General features: G+C 50.5%; 1 protein-coding gene across 5 annotated transcripts in view; it reads right to left on the bottom strand.

Annotated features, from left to right (window-relative positions):
- The window catches only part of AUTS2 (activator of transcription and developmental regulator AUTS2), a 1076911-nt gene that overhangs the window by 298862 nt on the left and 755461 nt on the right, over nt 1-22588 (bottom strand). For 4 of the 5 annotated variants that reach the window (XM_044232669.1, XM_044232673.1, XM_044232671.1 and 1 more), the window contains exon 5: nt 4317-4346. The exons of the other annotated variant lie outside the window; for it this stretch is intronic. In XM_044232669.1, coding sequence (XP_044088604.1) covers nt 4317-4346 — 30 coding nt within the window. The remainder of the gene's footprint in view (nt 1-4316; nt 4347-22588) is intronic. 5 annotated transcript variants of the gene reach the window in all.

The raw sequence follows: 22588 nt of genomic DNA, 5'->3' as shown, positions 1-22588 counted from the left end.
TGCCCCCTTCCCACACAAGAGAACACAAAATGATCAAACACAACGCATTTCAGCATGAATCAAAAAATGAGGATGCAGCAGGAAGTGTGTGCACGCCGGGGACAGGGCGGGGGAGGGGAGGTGGGAGCGGTGCAGGGAGCTGCTGTCGACAGTCGGGGTCCCGGGCTGTCCCGATCTCTTGGGAACAAGTCACGGGGGCCAGGTGACCCTCTCTGGGTGTTAAAAGCCCAGAGAGAGGAAAGTACCATCAGGAATCCTGTTCACGGGTCCACCCGGGAGGCACTGCACCGGCCCCTCTCTCCCGGAATGGGTGTCGGGAACTGACAGAGTCCGGCAGAGTACCAGGCCCACAGTCCACCGAACCGCCACCCGACCCTGCAGGACAGCTCGCTTGCTCTGGGCTCCGGGCTGTGGCCAGAGGAAAGCCTGCTATTTGGGAGCAGGAGTTTAAAAATCATTGTACGGGGAACCTTCCAGATTTCCCCACACTTCCATTCAGTCTGTAACAGGACACGCCCTTGGGGATGAGGGCCGAGCCTCAGGTTTGAGTGAAAAACACACGCCCCACCCCACCCCCATCCTCTGGCACCTGGGGTGGGTCGTGAGCTCTCTGAAGAGGAGGGTAGCCTTCCTCATTTCCCAAGCGAGTCTCACTCACCCCGAGTAAGCGTCAGGAGAGCTAACATTTACGCGCACCGACCTCGGACCAGGAGCTGAGCCCAGCGCCTTGGTTTAATGGTCACCCAACTGCGGCGGGGCTTCTGGGATCCCGTTCGGCAGACAGGAGCCCTGAGGCTAGTCCGCTGCCGCGAAGTGGGAGAGCAGAGCCAGGCCGGAGCCTTCAGCGCCGGAGGCGCGCGTGCGTGACCACTGGGCAAGACACCTTCCGACCAGCTTTGTCCTGTGGCCACACAGTGACCAGGAACTGGGGCGACAGAGAGAGAATCGCTTCCAATCTCTACATCGATGTCATAACCAGATAGGGAGTGTTTCTTAGCAAGATGGTCTGCTGCCGGGGAGGGGAAGGGAGGAAACTGGAGAAAACGTGGACCAAATACGTGGAAACCTGCACGTTGTCTCTTTGTTCTCTCGACAGCAACACACTTTGAGTGGGAGATGACCAACTGCTTCATTTGGGCGATTACGGGGCAAAGAGCTTCCTCCTTTCTTCACCCCAAGTGAGGAAAGACCGTCCCCACACCGAAGACGCCTCGGGGCGTCCGGAGCCGTCTCCAGCCCCCACGCCATCGCCTGCCTTCGCAAAGTCCTCCGGGTTCTCTGCCACTAATGCGACGTGTGCCCGCGCGGCGGGAGGGGGGTGGCGGAGGCGCCCTGCTCCGTGTCTCATCAGGGCCTTTGCCACACACACGTGCGTCTCCCGCATGCATGGAAAGCCCTGCCTTCTTCACCCCTCTCCCAGTCACTTCCACATTAATTAGTAAGGGTATCATTTTATAAATTACAACTTCGTATCAGAGGAAAGCAGAGTTTATCTTAATTCAGTCAGCTGTGCGAAATACAGTGCCCTAATTTTAGCCCGCCAGTGCTGCAGACCCCCCTGGAGTAAGAGAATGACAGTCTTCTGGAGAGAACTCCCAGCGGGTCCTTACAAGTCTCACTCTTGCCTCCAACAGCATCCCTGGTGAGGCTGTCGAAGGGGTCCCAGGACACCGAGTGGCATCTCTTCCCCCATTAGCAATTCCGATCCTCTGAGCAGTGCACGAAAGCAGCCCCAGTTGGCTGTGGGGCTCAGAGGGGGCCCGGGCGAGAGGTTCTGGCACAGAAGAGGCTGACAGCGGCCCGGGCCCCGGCGCGCGGCAGAAGTCTGGGCGGATGGTGTGAACGTCGGTGATAAACACCAGACGATCTCAGTCCAAAAGGGGAAGCCTGACAGTCTTAACTGTGCCAGAGCCAAGCAGGCACGGCTGCAATTACAGTCTTGATTGCTCCTGCTGGGAGCCCTCTGGAGGGAGACCGGGGGGCATGGCAGTGCGGCTGTGCGGCAGCTCCAGGCGCGGAGGAAGGCCTGCCGGAACACCACGGGCCACCGGGCCGGGCTGCACTCTCCCCTCGCTGGCCGGCGCCCGGCTCGTGTGCCCGCTGTACAGTCTCTTTTCTCTCCTTTGTGGCCCCCCAGATGCCCCCTGGCTCTGAGCGGTGCGGCCCTGGCTCCCTTCCCACCGCCAGCCGTCTGCTCAGAGGCTCTGCCGCTTCCTGCGCTCTGAGCGGGAACCGAGGGCCGTGAGGACACGGGCCTTCAGGGCCCGGGGAGGGGTGGCTGGCTGGGATGCTGTCCGTGTACAGGAAACGCCGGGCCCCCAGAGCACTGAAAACCACAGACGGCTCCAGTGACTCTAGGAATCCCCAGAGTTAGGCGATGATCCCGACAGGCGGCGCTGGACACCTGCCGAGGATTGAGGTAACTGGGCAGGGATGAGGCCCAGGCATCAGGGGTTTGCAGGTCCCCCCCCCACCCCCGGTGACTCGGCTGTGCATCCAAGGTCGAGACGGGCTGATGCGGATACATCCACGCGCAATACACCGCCAGAGCACCTCACCGCCTTTGCCCACAGCTGGCGCTTCGGGAATTCGTGCTGCCTTTTCCAAAAGCATGTCCTTTTGGACGTGAAACCCCGAAGACAGCTCATCCCCTCGGAGGACTGCCACCAGCTTGGAGGCTGAGATCAACTACCACCTTTAAAGATCTCCTGGGACGGCGAGGGAGCACGGGTCCCTCCCTGGGCCGGGCCGCCCAACGGGACGATGGGAAGGCCGCCGTGGGGAACGGGGCCTACACGGCTGCAGGGCCAGCAAGCACGCCCCAGACCCTGGGCTCCACGGCTGCCCGTCGGCCTCCAGCGCCCACGGCACGCCGGCCGCCTGAGGCTCCGGGGACCCCCTCGCGGGGAGCTGAGACTCCGGGGGGCTGGAGGAAGGAAGCGCCTACTTGTCAGTTAAACAAAAGAATAATCCCCAGCCCCTCTACAGCCCCTGTGCAGTGTGTACTTTTCACTGTCATCCAACAGCCCATTACCATGTCACAGCACAGCGCACCCTTCCATAGGTCACTTTGTTTAAAATGACACAGATAATGCACATGTCAGCTAGCTGACAGTCCGGGCCGTCCTTCAGAGATAAAAACCTCAAGGCGAGAGCCTGTTCTTATCTAGGGGACATGCATTGGTCTATCATCCAAGTCAGGCAGAACATGATTTCTCCAGAGAGCACTTTTTTCATTTCCTGATTTTAAGGAAATCAAATAAGCACCATTTGTCTTCATCTGAATATGCTTGACCTGCTCCAATGATGATGTCTCGCATTTTATAACAGGCTACATGCGCTGAATTCAAATTAACGGCAGGACGGAACGGGAGCCCTCAGATCTCTCTCGGAGGCCGGAAGCGGAGGAGGAGGGAAATTCAGGGCTGCACGGGAACACGCGACCGAACACGGACGGCCTGACTCTGAGTAAAACCCACAAGCGAATGGGGCGGGAAAGGCAGAGGCCGGGGCTCGAGAAACCCAGCGAGACGCAGGACAGACCCAGGAACCGGCGGGGCTGACGGGGCCCTTCCTTCCGACGCCAGGCGGTACGGAAACCGTGGAGCTCAGGGAACGCTTTCTGAAATACGTAAGGGAGGAATAAAATGAGGAAGACGTCCGGTTGGGGGCTGGGGCGGCTAGAAGGAAGGACCAAACCATCCCTTTGCTTCAGGCACGGAAAAGTTCACTATACCGGGTCGTGATCGATCTTCTGAAAGCTCCATGTGGCCTGGATACACAGAGCCGGGCGGCCATCAGCTCGCACGCACCTGCAGGAAAAGCCCCCCGCCCACCTGGCCGTCTCCCAGACGAGGAGAGCCCCCTCACCCCATGACGACAGGCCCCAAAACACACCATTCGTATTTCTATCAAGAAGGCCACGATGTATAGAAAAGCAGGAAGGAGCAGGGAGGCCAGTGAAAGAAATGGAGAAATGACATTATCAGTGCAGACCAGCACGTTTACTTGTCCGGTCAAGGGTTAAAAAAGAAAACTCAGATGGCTATCAAAACAGCTTCCTCTTTCAAAAATCTCTAAAGTGAACACTTGATGTTACATATACCCAATCTTCATGGACACTTAAAAAAATAATGGACCTCACGAAGGAAATACGTTATCTCTTATCGCAGGCAACGTCGCTGTGTCAACGCAACGGGTCTCGCAGAGCAGAAAAGCTGTGTCAGTGCGGAGCCGGCATCCCAGCACCCTGGGACTGGGTGCGGGAACCACGGTGCTCGACTGCGCCACGACGGTGGGGCGGGGGGGGGTCTTACCTTCTCTTCCTGGTCACTGTCGCTGTCACACTGAAAAGAAAGACAAGAGAATACGGGTTAGTGGAAACATCGAGCAGTTCTTGTTTTCTGATACAGAAAAAAATAAAGACAAAGTTATTAGGAAACGTTAGCTGAGTGGTACAGAGCTTCTTCCGCTCGAACGCTCATAAACCGAACGAGAAGCGAAGTTCGGAGAAGCGGCTGCGCTGGTCTCGTCCACGCCTGCGCTCCGCGGTTCTGCTGGCGGCCCGTGGACACGGTCCGGCAAGGTGCCCGATCACAACGGTGGGCACCCCAGCACACGGGAGGGGGTGCCCACCGAGAAACCAATCCAGCCGCAGGACTAAGGGGAATTAGGATCATTCAGTGGGATTCAGGGTCAGTCGATACATTCCGAAGGAGACCTTCTACCTCCAGCTAACGTGAAAGGGTCTGTCTCTCCTGGTGCTTTTACCCAGAAAAAGAGGAAAGGAAAACCTCTGGGTGCTGCATTTTCTCATGTGGACCCTGAAGGGAAGAGAACATAATGGGCAGAGCTCACCAGCTGTGGTGGCTGCCTTTTCTAAGGCCCAGAAGAAAGAGGGAATGTTCTCTACAGAAAACATACCAAGGACAAGAGGAGGTCAGGGAAGTAAATCAATAATATGGGCAAAGAAGTACGTGTTAAGGGTGCAGACTTGCATCATACCTAACAGATCCCGAATTCCAACTGGTGAGCTAAGTCTGGAATAACCAGAGAATGAGTTAACTCCAAACTTTGGCTTCCTCATTAGATGTGAAGGGGAAATGATAAAACCACATTTTCTTTTTTAAACCAAGAGTGTTCGTTATCCGTCGGATCTTAAAAAGGGGGATGTGTTTTGTCGGAGCGAATGCACAGCAGGTCAATGTATTTGTCTGTACACGAGCAGTCCTTGACAGGCACTGCCACGCGGACAGATGTTCCATCGAGACACGGGACTGGCCCTAGAGCAGCTTTCAGGTTAGCAGTAGACAGAAAGCTAGAACACAAACGCCAAGCAGAGGTGTGGTGTGGTGAGAGCCACAGTCCATCAGGACGACTCTCCCCAGGGGGCGGAGGAGGACAGACCACGCGCTGTGGGGGAAGACACGGGTCATGGGTGGCCGGTCTGGCAACCGTGACGACACCATCAAAACCAGCATGACGCATGATTGAAAAAAGGGAGGAACAGATGGCCCGGCAATTCTGAAGGTGGAACCACTAGGACGTGGTAACACATGGACATGAGAAACAAGGAAGAGGGATGAGTCTAGGATGGTGCCAAGGTTTTTAGTGTGGCCACCTGGACACGGGAGTTGGTGCAGCTACAAACAGAAACAAAATAAATTCGCTTCTACAACAGCCACGACTGACTGGATACCCACAGTTATTCACAAACCCCTTCTCCCGACATTTTGAGACTGAAGAAAGCCAGGTAGGCTCTCTTTTCCAACATTCCTGGCAGCCAAGGGAGGCCGCAACACACACTCCTGGCTTAGACTTGAGGAGATATCCGCTGAGGGCTCTGAAAATTTTTTCTCTCCTCAAAAAAAGAAGACAAGCAGGAAGCACTTGTCTCTTGCCTTTGAACATGGTTGTAGGAGGATGTGATGTCCAGATCTGCGGCAGCCACCTTGAGAAAATGAGGCAGTGGAAAGTCTAAGTACAAAAACAAGATGGCGGTGGCCCAATGGAGACATCTGAACCAACCCAAAAGCGGCCTGCCTCTGGACACTTTTGTTCAGATAAAAATGAGTTACCTTATCATTTAAACCACTGTTAGAGCGCTCCCAAATGTGAGTAATGACAACTCCATCCGAATGGACATCTTGCTGTTATAAGACATGACTGGGGGACTCTTTCCTCTTTCCAGCTTACCCTCTCTGCACTTTGAGTATTTAGGAACTCACATCACAAACTCATAGACTAGAAGGTTCTAACACTTTCTACTGTCTATACTGGCCCCTCCATGCCATAGGGTGATCAGAGTTTCAGCGACCTAGCTTCTACCAAGTACGACTGACTCGTGTCTGACCAGGCTTCCAAACTCAGATGGTCTAAGCTTACTTCTGTCTGACGAGCGACTTCTCTATTATAATAAATCAAGAGGTGAGATGAAGACTTTGAAGGCCTAGAACACCAGAGATGAAGTTCTCTTCTCCTCATTGTGTGATTCCCCCCCTCCCCATTGCCTTTAATTAGGGTTTCTTTGAGGTTCCCAAGTTCTGGGCACATTTTCAAGAGTGACAAAGCATGATGCAGAACAGGGTGGGGTGGGGGGGGAGAAGTGTGTTTTGCCAGGCAGGTTCATCTCCCCAGATGTTCACAGCCGCCTTGTGAGGTAATCAGTGACAGCTGAGGGCTGTGGCCCAGCCCTTGCCCACGTCCCCAAGGACTGGTGTGCAGGGGGTGGAAGGAGTGGGGAGGCTGGGAAAGGGCCACCGCTGTCCACACCCCCCACCGATCCTAACAGCAGTATGTCCCCGGGAATGGTTATTTGTATCAGAGTGTTAAGCCTTCTGCTTCCAACAGTCCAGTTCTAATTTCAAGGTCCACTTAATTCCGCATCAAGTAATTACTGATATACCCAGAAGCACCTTGTCTCCAGAGTTAAGCATATGGTGAAGAACTGAGACCTACTGGTGTCCATTATGGAAGCAGCACGGGTGCCAAGCCGATTAAAAATGCTCCAGCTCCCCACACGACACGCCGGGTGAGTGACAGCTCCTCGACGAGGCCAGTCGCGGAGTCTGCCAAAACAGGCTCTGCTGCGCGGGCGCCCACATGGCGCGCTGAGAAAACAGTTCCGTTTCTGGTATTAAATTCCCATACTGACCCGAGGACTCTGCCGTGGGCTCAGCAGGAGCGAACCATCCAATTTACAGCTCTGCTCTCCGGAGCCTCGAGTGCCAGCCCCTGGCAGAGACAAACGGTGGTCAACCCCTCCAGCTCATAAATTATGCAAAGGCAATAAACGCACTCCACAAACAGCGCCTAACGCTCGCCTCGCCTGGCTCCCAACACGCTCCGTAAAAGCCAGAAGCTCGACTCATGCAAGAGGTCCGCGCCACTCATAAAGGGGGTTTGTTGACAACCCCAGACGGAAAGCCAGCCACGGTCCTAAGGAGTCTTTCTGCCTCGCTGGCAGCCGTTTACGGGCCAGCTTTCTGAAAAAGGGGCTGTTTTATGGAGTCGGTGCGGGCAGAGTCAGGGTCTAAATTCACATTTAATACACTGCGCGGCTTTCACGCCCTGAGCTCAGCGCGTTGTGGATTTTAGGCCAAATGGTTCTAGGTCTTGCAAGGTCAAAGGAAGAAGTGTCTGCTCCCCGGTCCCCAGACGCCAGCTCCTGTTCACGGGGTTCCCTGCGAGCCACGTCCCGACTCAGGCATCCGTTCTGCGTGAGGCCAAGAGGTGCGACGTCGAAGGCACCAACGGAATCCCAGCTGATGGGACCGTTGTGAGCACGTTGATGTCAGGGTCCCGCACTGGTGTCCTGGCACACAGGTTGCAGGCTCACGACCAACTCGAGGCGGCAGGGGACTCCCCAGGACTGGATTTCAAAGGCCTTTGTGAGACACTGAAAACATCTCCCTCCATTTCGAAAGCAAGAAATGAAAAGGAACAAGTGGGCTTTCCAGGCCAGGCAAGGAAAAATTCCTGGTTGCCGCGTCTTCAGACAAATACGTGACCCAAACCCAGCACTGACAAGAGAGGGAAAGAGGAGCAGGAAATCCAAGCCACACGCCTCGAAAGCCCGATTCAGAAACAGGTTAGTGCTGGAGCACAGTACGGCCGGCACGGGAAGCCAAGTCCGCCATCTTCAGTTCTGTCTCCTCTGGGTTCACAAATCAGAAGGGAGATTCTGGGGCCAACTGCTTCCTTTTGTGCTTCCTGCCCACCCTTTAAACGTGTCAACCCCTCCCCCCACATACCCACCCAATATTTTCTCCTTTTAAAAATTAGTGTATAGGGGGCGCCTGGGTGGCTCAGTGGGTTACGCCACTGCCTTCGGCTCAGGTCATGATCTCAGGGTCCTGGGATCGAGCCCCGCGTCGGGCTCTCTGCTCAGCGGGGAGCCTGCTTCCCCCTCTCTCTCTGCCTGCCTCTCTGCCTACTTGTGATCTCTGCCTGTCAAATAAATAAATAAAATCTTTTAAAAAAAATTAGTGTGTATTTATTGAAGATATTTTTAAAAGTCACCCATGAGCCTAGGAAAACAGCAGTACACCTGTAATTCCCTACAGTGTTTCCTCCGTCCTCCTCACACACATTTTAAGAAAAGAAAACAAATTTCTACTGTATTGTAACCTTCTCTGTTTTCACATCATGTGTCAAATATTTTGTTTAATGACCGAAATTTGCCATCACGTCATTTAAAAAAAAAAAAAAAAGCACTGGGTGTGATGCATCAACAATGAATCTTAGAACATTGAAAAAATAAAGTTAAATTTAAAAAAAAGGACAAAAAAGAAATAGATAACATAACTAGAGAAAAAAAAAAAAGCCTGTGCTGTAATGCACTATGTGGACTGGAACTAATCAGGTAAGAAAATTCCCCAGTGCCGTTACGTCGATGGTCTGGACGGAACGTTCTGGAAGGTTCCCCTCACACACCCACCAATACCCTCTTCCCTAGTACCGCTCACGGCCGTCCCCGTCTGCATAATGTCACCGCGTCCCCGGACTCGGAACTGCAGTCCCCCTGTTCCCCGTGATTTCCAGGGCAGCCGTCAGAGATTCCCTCCGTCCCATGTGCTCCTGTCGCGCTGCACAACCCCGTGCGCACGGGCCGCCCGCGGCGCGGCTGGGGAGGACTGCCCGGTCGCGCACCTCGGTGTGCCGACCTGTAACACCTCGGTGCGCCGACCTGTAACACCTCGGTGTGCCGACCTGTAACATGAGGGTACGCGCGGCGCTGCCCTCCGAGGACGGGCGGAAGAAAACAAGGCGGCGCGCGGACGGCCCGGCCACTGCGGCCGGGTCAGGGCGACCGTCCACGCTACGGGTCATCAACGTACGTCCCGCCGGCTGCGCCCCTTCCCGAAGCCGCGCAGACAGACGCGAGCAGCCGTCCGCCGACATCCCGACCCCCGCAAGCCTTCCCCTCTCCCGCGGGTCCCTGCGGACGCCACCAGCGCTCGGTCCCCGCGGGACTCTCGGCTCCGCGCGCGACGGACCTACCTTCCCTCACCACGCGACGGGCTTTCTGAATCCGCCCCACCTGCACCGCCACGGCCACGGCCACGGCCACGGCTTCCCTCGGCCTTTGGTTTTCTCACGACAAGAGGCCAAGGGCCGCTTGCAGGGACCCTGGTCTCCTCGTTTTCTAACCCAAGCCCCTACTGACCAGGGCGGGTCTCCTCATTTTCCCTGTGGTCACGATGACACTTCCCACGGCCACAAAGCCCTCCCGTGCCGTCCCCACGTCCAACCCCTCCTCCAACACAGGGCCTCTCAAGCCCTCCGTGGCGAAGGACCATTTGTTTTTGCTTTGTTTCCTTTAATTTCCCAAACATCATAGACTGATGCTTCTGGAAAATATAATAAAAAACAAATGGCTACGAAAATGAAAAAAAAAAGCAAAGACATAAAAAATATGTGTTATTATGTTTAAGAGGTACAAAATTACTCCACTGAATTGCTATAAAAGTTTCCCAACGCTTTGTTCTCGGCGGTCACGGCAATCTCGCAGCAGACAGCTGAGCGAGAGGCCCACGCGCGGCCTCTGTCTGCGCTCCACGTCGCGCAGCGCTACCTTCACACCCCCTCGCTCCCGCCACACTCGCGCACATGCCCGGGACCTACTATCTTTGTGCTCATCAAGTCCTCTGCCTGGAATTCTACCCTCAAAAATGCAGTTTCCTCTGTGAATTATCCGATGCTTTTTTTAGAATTAGGATTTCTTACAGTTACAGTACTCGTCTTAGAATTAACTGTTTCTGTCTCCATCCCTGGCAAAATACTGTATTTTCATTGTCTGCCACGAGAGCCATCCCCACTAGAGAGGAAGCTCTGGGCAGATCAGGGCAGTCAGTGCCTTGGGACAGGGAAGGTGGACGGTGCTCGATCCTATTGACAAATCCACCTTGTTCCTCTTCAGAATTCCTCACACTGTGGTTGATTCCAGGTAACATAAGCAAACTGGGATTCTGAAAAAGCAAGTAATTGCAAAGAAAGAAGGTGTGGGAAACAATGCCTAAGTCAACGGCTTAATATCATGTGGCGGAGGCTGGAACACAGGGTACAGGGTCAAAACCATTAGCAGAGCCTGGCACTGGGGCCCAGGGAGAAATGCCTTCCGTTAAAAGGCCCAGACAAGACACGATGATGATTTTAGGTGTATTCCTCGAAAGCAAACATTTCTCATTTCCATTTGGGAATCTCAATATCTTGTTTTAAGACTCGGCTCCAAATCGAAAGGCGTCAGGGTCGGCGACACCTCTCCGCCTCATTCGGAAGGAAGGAACAATGGAATTCCAGGTAGCTCGTGATGGAATGCATTCTTAAGCAGAAAGTGGCAATCATTGAATAGATCACAGACAATGACATTGAGGAGGGCATCGCTCTCTATTCTGCTCAATGGACCTTGCGGGAACAGTTATTTTGTATCTCAGATCCATTTATCACTGCCACCAAAGATGTCAGGGCCGCACGCCATCACTGAACAAAGTTATTTTATTCTTCTTTCTGCCTAAAGGAAATAAGAGGAAAATGAGGGAGAACCCCAACTTGTAAACTACAACGTCTAACATCAAGTACAATTTAACTTTGCCAGTGACAAAACAAATCGATTTCCCTTTGGGGCCGGCGGTTTATCTGCGACTGTAAAGACATCCCTCACCTAAAAGCAATTTCAGGAGAAGTCACCTAGAGAAAACATGACACTTATTTTCTTATTTAAAGAAGTAAGGGAGCGGCACAGTGACGGGAAGCACGTCCGCCACCATCTTCCTGTCTGCCCAATTCCTCGTACGCGCGAGAACGTGGTGCCATTTTGGGTCCACATATGGCAGCTCTGATGCTGTGTGTCTTCTGTCACCCCACAAAGGCCCCGTTTCACCCTGTTTACACCGAGCTCGCATTGGCTTTGGGCTCGAAGTGAAATTCAAAGCTATTGGGAACCTTGAAATAAAAGGAATCTTTTAATCCTGAAAATGGTGTGAGGTACTCTTACTGATGGTAATACGATGCCATTGGCTCTCTTCCCTTCCACCTCAGCAGTAACTATGCCCGAGCAAACAAAATAGCTCTAAAAGGGCAAAAGCGTGATCGAAAGATCTGTTTGCCAAACAGTCGTTTAAGAGAGGAGAGGAAAGCTTCTGACAGTCACAAAACGAGTGCATTAGGAAATAATATAAGGTCTACCAATCTTCAGCTGTTCGGGAGGCAGAAAGCAGAGCAAATCTTCAGAAGCTTCTGGAATTCTGTACTGGTGACCTATTATTCCTATGGGGAGCTCTTAGAACCTGGCACTTTTGCAAGTTCTCAGCTTGAATTGGCCAGGGCTCAAACAGCCAGCGCGATCTGAGGGGCTAACAGAACACTTCTTATTCTCCTCCGGGGTCTCTCAGATGATCACACACTTCCATTCAACAAATAATTTTAAAAAGTGTCTACTATGTGCTTAGGCTCCTTCTGACCACCCATTAGCAGTACAAATACATCGCCGGAAATCAAGTTGTCCAAAAATGAAGTTCTAAAGGTCACAGGTGACTTTTCAACATTTCTCCCCCATTCTCGTCCCTTTCAAACCCAGGTATATTTCATAAAACAATCTGTATGCTGTCAGTTTCCACTCAGCTCATCAAAACATTGTTGGGGTTTTGGAAGTGGAAGAAGTGGGTATTTCACAAATCTTTGGAGTTCAGCTTTTTCCCCCCCCCTTAGAATAAAGGAAATCACACTTTGCCAAGTATAAACATACATAAACCCCAAAGATGAAATTTACTTAAAGCCCAGAGCCCGCAAGCCTCAGTGGTTGCCAAAATGAGAAAAATGAGTTTCTTGTCCAAAGGTGAAACTGACAGTCTAGGGCCCGGTGATTTGTAAATGATCCCTCGGAAGCTTAAGCAACAGATCCTCTGCCTCTTTGTCATTGACATACTGATTCTAAGTCATCAATAGCATTAATCCCTACCTTCCTGGGGACCGATTACAGACGACTTTGAAGATGGCTAGCAGCAAGAGTTGATCACGAGACCACAGTATGATTATGGCCAGGGAGACCTTCCCGGCGGCATTCCGTGTGCGACCCCCGGAACGCTACCGCCTTCCCTTTCCAGCTCAGCTTGTTCCATTGGGTGGGGCCTGGGCCCCCTGGGTTTGCTTCAACCAAACCTTGGTTCTTTTCCGAGCCCCGTGTGAGCTAATAAAACCCAAATCTGCTGATGAGTAAGAAGGAAAAGCATGTTACGGGTTAAAATAATACAAGAGTCTATTTTTTCCGCTGTGTTGTGATCCATAGAAATCACCCTGAGCCTTTTCCCCTTTCTTCTCTGCCTGGGAAGCCAATTGCTTTGATTGCGGCGATACGAGCGAGCTAAAATGACTTGCCCTTGCTTGTGAGGCAAATGGAACATGCTAATAGAACTTATCGCATTACCCGATGCAAAAGTGCCATAGCTCATTACTTTAAGATAAAAGGATATCATTGCAGACGGCAAGCAGAATTGACTTTCTGAGGCCCGGCTTGATGATGATTTAATCAACTGCTCTCTTTCACTTCTCATCTCTGCGCCTGTCGGTTTCACAGGTGCCGTTAAATGAGACACTCAGAAAGTGAGCGGAGGGAAAGAAATTGCTGTCATTACTTTTCAAGAAAGGAGGTATGCAAATTTTCGACAGAAAGATTGCGTTCATAATGGGCCTGGTAAAATACAAGATCATGCTTGACAGGTGAGGGCGAGCCGTGCGCATGTCCTCAAAGCGCAGCAACCGTCCTCGTCTGGAAATGTGCTCCATAAGGCGAACGACAAACGACAGACCCGGCGGGGCCCAGGAAGGTGGGACGTGCGCGGGGTGGTCTGCACCGGTCCAGGTGCTGGGAAGGGGGAGGCAGCTCCAAGCCTCGGGAAAGCCAAAGCCAGAGGATCAGATAACACAGTCTGGTGGCGCTCGGTCCGAACCAAAAACGGCAACAGGCTCTTGCAAAGCGCATCTGCTCTCTCACGTAGACCTGTGGGATCGGCGTGCCTGGGTTCAAATCGTGGTTCTGCTCCTTACGATCTGGAGGGTCTCAGGCAACGAACTGGACCTTTCTGCCCCTCAGTTTAATTGGTGACCAAATGGGGCCGCTGACAGGGACCTACCTCCCAGGGCTGTTGGGAGCATTCATGTTCATAAACATACAATGATAAAACACACATAGATAACACAATAATTATGTATATGTATAAAATGCTGTAATTTTATATATATAATATGTAATTTTATAAATATATATATACATACTATGTATATTATATATAATATGACATACTATATATAATGTAAATGTATATATACATATATTTAATCTATATTAAAATATATATTTATAAAATTGTTTATTATATATATAAAATTATTGTGTATATATGTGTGTGTGTATATATATGACATTAAAAGGTGCAGAACCAGGGTGCCTGGGTGGCTCAGTGGGTTAAGCCTCTGCCTTCAGCTCAGGTCGAGATCCCAGGGTCCTGAGATCGAGCCCCGCATCAGGCTCTCTGTTCAGCGGGAAGCCTGCTTCCCTTCCTCTCTCTCTGCCTGCCTCTCTGCCTACCTGTGATCTCTGTCAAATAAATAAATAAATAAACAAAATCTTAAAAAAAAAAAAAAGGTGCAGACCCACGCGTCATCTGTAGGAGGCGCTCTGCAGATGTCAGAAAGCAGGCATTCATTCATTCTTCAACAAAGACGGAGTATTTTTTCTTAAGAAGATGCTGCGAGGTGCTGGAAAGCTACCTGGCTGCGGTTTCAATAGAACACAATTAATTCCTCATTGATTTCGCATCTATAAGTCTTGCTCCCCTGGCAGGTGGTGAGCTCCTCGACAGCACTCTGGTGGTCCCTGGAAGCATCACAGGGCCTAGGGCCGTCTTAAGGACCCCAAAAGATGCTCAACACCGATTTGATGATTTATGGATTCCCCCTTCCTCCCTCGTCCTCCTCCTCATTGCGTATGTCTGAAGGATAAGCCCTCAGAGGTATCTCCCCTTGGAGCTGGAAATTTGTCTTTTGTGGGGACTCTCGGACGATCGCCGTGTGCCCTAGCCTGGGAAAGGAACAGACAGTCTGGACTGAACCACCTTCGGGAAGGCACGATGAATCTGTGCAGATTAAACGATCGGGCAGTATGAACAGAGACGTTTTTTCATCCACTTTGCCTTCAGTAGGTAATTGTTCTATTTTCTCCAACACTCAAAGTAAAAGCATCTTAAAGTGCCGGAGACTCGGAGTTCCTCTTCCCCGGTAATGACGCTGCTGCACACCCTTCCTGCCTCTAACGTTGTGGGGTGCGGGATGCAGCTCCTGCTCTCCGTGCTAAGTAGCACCTACAAGATTCAATTCCTCGCCGCAGGGAGCACAGGAGAGGGAGGAGGGCCCGTGACAGCCCAGCAGCTCTGAGCCCTCTACTTTGGAAGAGCCTGGCTCCCGACGTGCGTGTCCCATCTTATCTCTGCCGCGCGGCCCTTTCCGGGTAGGCATCCTGCACAGGAACCCTCTCTCAAACCCTCTTCTCCCCTACAATAGCTGGCCGACAGCCATCAGTCATTTAAAAACAATGTTCTGACAACAGCCCAGGGAGGGAGGTGTTAAGACCCTTGTGTTTTCAAGAGGACGAGTAAAGGCTTCTGACGGCACAGGCACTACTTGAACCCAGTTCTGTCCTCCGCAGCTCGTGTTCCCAGCACGCACAATACAGCCCTGTCACTTGCTCATGCCCTGTGCAAAGAGACTACTTGAAAAACATCTTTCTGATTAATTGCTTGGCATGGGTAGAGGCAGGCGGAAACCGAAAAGAGGCAGCGAATGCAGGCAGCCAGCCCCATTTCTACCCCACCCCAGACAGCTCTACCTTCGGAGGACAACTTAGCACAGTACCTGGCTCAGGAAAGAGCTCATGAAATCTGAGGCTGACCTAGGTTCAAATTCTAATCCCTCTAACTTAGCAGCCATGCAGTCTTGGCAAAGACACACAATATCCTGGAGGCCACCTTCCTTCTTTTCCAGCCAGTAAACGGGAAGGGTACATACATGGAATTTTTGTTAGAATGAAATGAGTTCAAGCATGTGAAAGCAGCCAGAAAGAAATACTAAGAGCTTTACTCTGTCCAACTCTTTCATGAAAGAAATGCTATATCACACACGGAAATGAGGCAATGACCGTTATTTAAATGTTGGGTTTCATTTCTTTATGATTTTATTGCCAGACAGGAAATCACATCCTGTAAGAATTTCTGCTTGGGAGGTGTTTGAAGACTCTCTACTACACTGGACAGAAGGAGAAACAACAGCCCAAACAAAGAAGCAGAAACAGAAACTATCATTCCCTCCCGAAGTAGAATAACAAACGGTTTCATTTCACTGATAAAACACACGCATGCCTTGGGAGATAGCGCAGGCTGGGTTCTACCCGCTGCAATAAAATGAGTATCGAAATAAAGCAAGTCGAATGAAATTTTTGGTTTCCCAGCGCGTATAAAAGTTATGTTTACACGACACTGTAGTCTATTAAGTGTGCAACAGCACCATGTCTAAAAAAACCCCAACGTATGCACCTTAGTTAATAAATACTTTATTGCGAAAAAATGCGAACCATCATCTGAGCTTTTGGTGAGTCATCTTCTTGCTGGTCTGGGGTCTTGCCTCGGTGTGGCCAAGCAGCAGACCGATCAGGGTGGTGGTTGCTGAGCCGTGGGGTGGCTGTGGCCATTTCTTAAAATAAGGTGGCAATGAAGTTGGCCACATCGATTGACCTTCCCCATCATGAACGACTTCTCTGTGGCATGCGATGCTGTCTGACAGCATTTCACCCGCAGGAGAACTTCTTTTAAAACTGGAGCCAATCTTCTCAAACCCGTCTGCTGCTTTACCAACGACATTTGTGTCATTTTCTAAGTCCTTTGTTGTCATTGCCACGGTCTTCATAGCATCTTCACCAGGAGCAGATCCCACTTCAAAAACCACCTTCTTTGCTCAGGCAGAGGAAGCACGGGACGGTAGCGATGCAGTCCCATCCCCAGGCTCCGCTCCAACTCCAGCTCTCTTGTCCAGCACCCCTGCGATGACTGCCTCCCCTGAAGTGGTGAACCCCTCAAAGTTATCCGTGAGCACTGGAATCAACTTCTTCCAAACTCCCCTCAGTGTCGGTATTTGACTTCTTCCTATAAATCACGAATGTATTTAATGCCATTGAGTATGGTGAAGCCTTTCCAGAGTGTTTTCCATTTATGCTGCCCAGATCCATCAGAGAAATCGCTACCTATGCCAGCTACGGCCTGATGAAATGTACTTCCTACGTGATGGGATTCGAAAGTTGAAAGGACGCCTTGACCCTCAGGCTTCAGAATGGATGTTGTGTTCACAGGTATGAAAATCACATTAATCTCATTCTACGTCACCATCAGAGCTTTTGGGTGACCAGGTATATTGTCAATGAGCAGTCATATTTTGAAAGGAGGGGCGCCTGGGTGGCTCTGTGGGTTGAGCCTCTGCCTTTGGCTCAGGTCATGATCTCAGGGTCCTGGGATCAAGCCCTGCATCAGGCTCTCTTCTCAGTGGGGAGCCTGCTTCCTCCACTCTCTCTCTCTCTCTGCCTGCCTCTCTGCCTACTTGTGATCTCTCTCCTTGTCAAATAAATAAATAAAATCTTAAAAAGAAAGAAAGAAAGAAAGGATTCTTATTTTCTGAGGAGTATGTCTCAACAGTGGGCTTAAAATATTCAGTAAACCATTTGTCAACAGACGTGCCATTACATACGCTTCATGTCCATTTATAGAGCCCAGGCAGAGTAGTTTCAGCACAATTCTGAAGGGCCCTAAGGTTTTCATAATGGTACACTAGCGCTGGCTTCCGCTTAAACTCACCAGTTGTATGAGCCCTCTGAAGCTTTGAAGCCAGGCATCGACGTCTCCTCCCTAGCTATGCAAGTCTTCGAGGGCATCTTCTTGCAAAAGAAGACTGTCTCATCTACATGAAGGTCTACTGTTTGATGTAGCCCCCTTCATTGACGATCTTAGCTAGATCTTCTGGGTCACTCGCGGCTTCTTCATTGACGATCTTAGCTAGATCTTCTGGATCCCTTGAGGCTTCTTCATTGACGATCTTAGCTAGATCTCCTGGGTCACTCACAGCTTCTAGTTTTGCACTTGGATGTTAGGAAGGTGGCTTCTTTCCTAAATCAATCCCTACTGGCTTTAAACCGTGCTTCTGCCGCTTCCTTACCTCTCCTAGCCTTTGCTGGATTAAACAGAGGTAGGGCCTTGCACCAGATTGGGCTCTGGCTTAAGGGAATGTCGTGGCTGGTTTGATCTTCTATCCAGACCCTTCAAATTTTCTCTACGTCAGCAATAAGGCTGCTTCAACCTTATTCGTGTGTTCATTAGATATAACACTTTTAATTTCCTTCTAAAACTTTTCCTTTGCATTCACAACTTGACTAAGTGTTTGGTGCAAGAGGCTTTGCTTTCAGCCTGTCTTGGCCTTAGATGAGCTTTCTTCACTAAGCTCAATCATCTGCAGCTTTTGACTTAAAGGGAGACACTTGTGGCTCTTTCTTGGACACTCAGAGGTCACTGTAGGGTTATCAGCTGGCCCGATTTCAAAATCACTGGGTCTCAGAGAATAGGGAGGCCCCAGGAGAGGGAGCTGGGGGAACGGCCAGGCAGTGCAGCAGTCAGAACACACACAACCCTTACCTAGTAAGCCTACCGCCTGGTGGGGGCACAGTTCAGGGCACCCCAAAACAATTACAACAGTGACATCGAAGACCGCTGATTACAGATCACCATTGCAAATATAATAAAAAGGAAAGAGTCTGAAATACCACGAGAATCCCCAAAACGTGACAGAGAGATGAACTGAGCAAGCGGTGTTGGAAAAATGGCACCAACAGAATTGCTTAATTCCAGGTTGCTACAGACCTTCAATTCAGTACGTGCGAAACAAGGGGTCTGTGAGGCACCACGAGGGGAAGGACGGTCACATGAGGTATGGCTACACCCACAAGGCGAATCTCCTCACAATTCAATTTTCTAAGTGCTCCTTTAGGTTTCTGAGGCACCTGTTTCTGTGTGGATACAACCTGGATTTGCTCTTCAGTCAAAGAGCAGCCAGGAACCCGTGCATAGGAACGAAAGTAAAATGCCCAGATATGGGAGTTGAGTCAAACTTGTCGACTATGCAGGGCCTAGTGATGACCTGTGGGTTTTGATATTAGCAAGATGTTCCCTCAAATTCAAACCGGCAAAATGAATGACTAGACAGACAGGGCATCTCAAATGTCCGGGGATTATCGGTGCAGCTAGGAAGCCGGCCATCCTGAAATCTGTCCAGGGATTCTAAGCACTCAGGGCTCGGGGCTACCTGGAGGGCCTTTGGCCCAGAATTTATATATACACGAGGCCAACTCAAGGACTCATCTAACAAGACCTGCCATCGGAGTAACCTTGGGAGGAGGCAGACGCTTCTGGGAGCATTAGCGTTGGTAATCGCACACACGAGACTGGTGGAGGGAGTCTAACTCAAATGCCTGGCCCTTGGTAGGCACACCCAACAAACGGGCCAGATGACTTGCACCCACTCGGGAAGGCCTCCTGTTTCCCGTCGGCATGAAGGCTTTCTCTGACTTCTCTGCCTCTTCAACTCCATTGGTCAGCATTTACTTCCATTCTGTTCTTCCGAAATCTGATGCCTGAAAGGTGCTCCGTGCATACGTGTGCAAAAATGACGTCATAAATCCCATTAGCCAACCATCTGAGGGCAGGTGTCACGGAAACTGTGTAATTGAGGGGATCGAGAAAGGTAGAGCGGTTGACGGAACGGAGACGTTAGTGTCTGAAAATATGGGCGTCTGAATGTGCGCACGAGGAAGACACAAGAATTAATTTCAAGGCAGAAGAAACTCCGAAGAAACTAACGCCGTACACCCGAAGAGGTCCAATTTTAAGTTATTCTCTTAAGAAACTCAGGAGACTCAAAATCCTAGAATCTTTCTTCTTTACATTTGACTCACTTCAAGCCGAATGAAGCGACCATGGAACGGAAGACGGAAGACAGCACGGGGCTCTCACGTGGCTGAGATGTCGCGGTCACATGAGCAACCTCCTGCCCGTCAGACCTGTTGTTTTGGTTTAAAAATGCAAGAGAGTGAAAGGCATAGCTAAAGGAACAGAAATACGGCCCGAGATGACGTGGGTTACAAATGTGAGAGGACTGTTCCAGAAGGTCCAAAGACAAAGTGGCCTCCCGTTCCAGACGACCCAGAAACGGATTTTTCCCCCTTCCCCTACCAGGCACTTCACTCCTGCCCCTCTTTAGAATCCATCATCTTCATAACCGGCATTTCAAATTAAATTCTACCTAACAACAGCCTTGATTTTAGGATGGCTTGAAAGCCTATCTTATAAATCATAAACAAGGAAGGGTAGGATTACTATAAATTGTCGGCAAGAAAGCACAAATCGCCAAGATAAGAACACCCACTGGTCTGCCAGGCTCAAGTTTCCTGTTTTGACATACTATATGCAGTAATTTGGTACCCACAATCTCTTATTAGAAAATGAATGTGCTATTTTTCTGAATGCTGCAATTACAATAATTGAATTTAAAATGGGGATTGAGTTTCTCTATTTGGAGGAAGAGAATAATTGTGTATTTTTGATTAAAATCAAGGGGACTGAAAAGGGGTTGTACGAATTCCAGCTTCAGTCTCCCTGAGTGACTCCCCGTGAGGCCGGAGAAGAGAAACAACGTTCGAGAGGGGAGAAATGGACCAGCGCCTCGGCAGGCAGGCCCCGTCTTTGGCCTCATGTGCTTTGTCTCCTGGCCTTTGTCACACACCCCTGTGACAGAGGCCATCAGAGCACCAGGGCATGGCGACGTTGTAAAGCGTTTCCCACTGGGTCAAAAATGAAGAGTGAAAATGCAAGGGAAACAAACATCTCTCCGTGCTGCAGTGGCTGCCCCTTTCAGACCGCTCGCCTTCTGGACCACCTTCCCTTCCTTCTTTAGAGAACCCCTTCCCGGGTGGGGGGCTGGGCGGTAAAACAACAGAAAGAGCCGGGGGAGAAGGGAACTAATGATGCTTTCTAGAGCGCTCAGATTCTGTTATTTTACCAAAAATAGTATATAAAAAGCCATCTTTAAGGTTTGGATATAAGGAAGGAAAAGGGATCCAGAGAGAACAGGGCTCTCTCTTGCCTTTGTCAGGCCGTCTGATTTCCGTTCTGATGGCGCCATTCCGTCTTCTGAAACCCCCATTTATCCAAATGTGAAGGCGAAACGGAGTCTCACAAGTCCTCCTAAATATTCCTTAAAATAGAGCTTCCTAAGAAAAGAGAACAACTTTTCTAGCACAAAATGAGCCATGGATTGTCCCTTTATGCTGCTTACTTTTTATTTCAAGTGGCTTTAATGGCTTTATTGAGCTGTCCCTGACAAGACTATACCGGTCATGTTTAAAATGCGTGTCCGACTCATCTGTCCACAGGGATCCACCCATGAAACCGTCACCCCCATCGAGACAGTACACGCACCCCCAGCCCTCCCAAGTCTCCCCCTGGCTCCTTTGTTAATCCCGCTCTCCCCTCCCTGTCCCTACCGCCCCTCCCCGCCGCGGATCTGCTTTCCGTCACTACAGCTTAGTTTGTATGTTTTCTAGAGTTATGTATAAATGGAATCACACAGAACGTACTCTTTTTGTCTGGTTTCTATCATTCACTGCCCACTATTTGGACGCCTCATTAAAAGGGAGCCTCCTAGGCCAGGGTTTACAGTCATCCGCCAGGAACGGGACCCATTACTTGGTCCTACTTTATTCTTAGGCTTTATTATGTACTTCAGTAATCAATAAGCATTTCTATGGCAGAGGGTTTATTTTACTCTATAAATCCGGGAAGGAGAGAATGATATGAAGACATCAGTATGGACGGGCTCTGCTGCTCTGGAACACCACGAGGAGAACGCCAGCGACAGATTTAAATCCAGGAAGGTTGCGGAGCCGTCACAGCTCCTGGCTGGGTGGCAGGAATCGTAAAAGACTCAGGCAAGATCTACAGCAGTGCACCGCGAACCGATGGGACTCCCGGAGCCAAAAAAAAAAACAACCAACCCCCACACACCCACACTGAACAGCACGCTGGTCGTCTGCCCAGGAAGAATGATGGGCACGGGCTTGAGCGGAATGAGAAGAGCCCCTCGCAAAAATCCCAACTATTTAACAGAACAAATAAAAAGGTAGCCAAGAAATGTAGATTACAGAAAGCCCCACTCAGGTTTAGGAACTCAGGGGTCCTCTGGCGGCTCCCCGGAGGCTCTTCATTCCCCCCAGCCCCGCTCCCGCAGCTCCTGACCCCAGGCCTTCTTTTCTCCAGGAGCCCTTGGAAACTCCCTCTTGCCCTCAAAGGCAGAGAGGTAGGTTCATGGAAGAGGAAATACAAATGGCTAATAAACCTAAGGAAAAAAGTACTCAACTTTACCAGTAATCAAAGAAATGCAGATTAAGAAGGTCTATTTCTTTTTTAATCTTTCAAAGTTGAAAAAAAAAAGAAACCCATAAACTCTGATACACAATGTCGGCACCCTTGAGGTGAGGCGGACACTCATCCGCTCTTGCAGGAATGTCTGTGGTCTCTCCGGAAGAGACTTCCGTGACAGGCCTTAAGAACCAGCAGCTCAACTCTCCTCGACATACAGATCCAAAATGAAGCAAAAGCGTCTGTGGGGATTTGCTTACCAATTTTATCACGCAGTTAGGAAACAACCCGGCAGAACGTGGCATGGTTACGGTTAGCACATGGGAAGAAGAAGGAAATACGCCATGCTACACTTGACACAGATCGCCTTTTTTAACACTGTAACACGTCCCCACCCTCCCCGCACTCCACTGTGTAGGTTTTAGAATTCCAATGTTACAGTGAGAAGGTGAGAATTGAAGACATTAAGTAACTTGCCAAAAGCCACCATTTCTAAGCTCCGGGCATCTGAACCAAGGTATTTCTAAGTCTGTGACCTATACAGACCAACATAGGCTTCCTGAACCTAAACGTCCCCAAAATGGGGAAGA

This window comes from Neovison vison, chromosome 14, assembly GCF_020171115.1.
Source record: "Neovison vison isolate M4711 chromosome 14, ASM_NN_V1, whole genome shotgun sequence".
Lineage (NCBI taxonomy): Eukaryota > Metazoa > Chordata > Mammalia > Carnivora > Mustelidae > Neogale > Neogale vison.
Note: the sequence above shows the minus strand (reverse complement) of the source record. Positions and strands in the feature narration are given on the sequence as shown.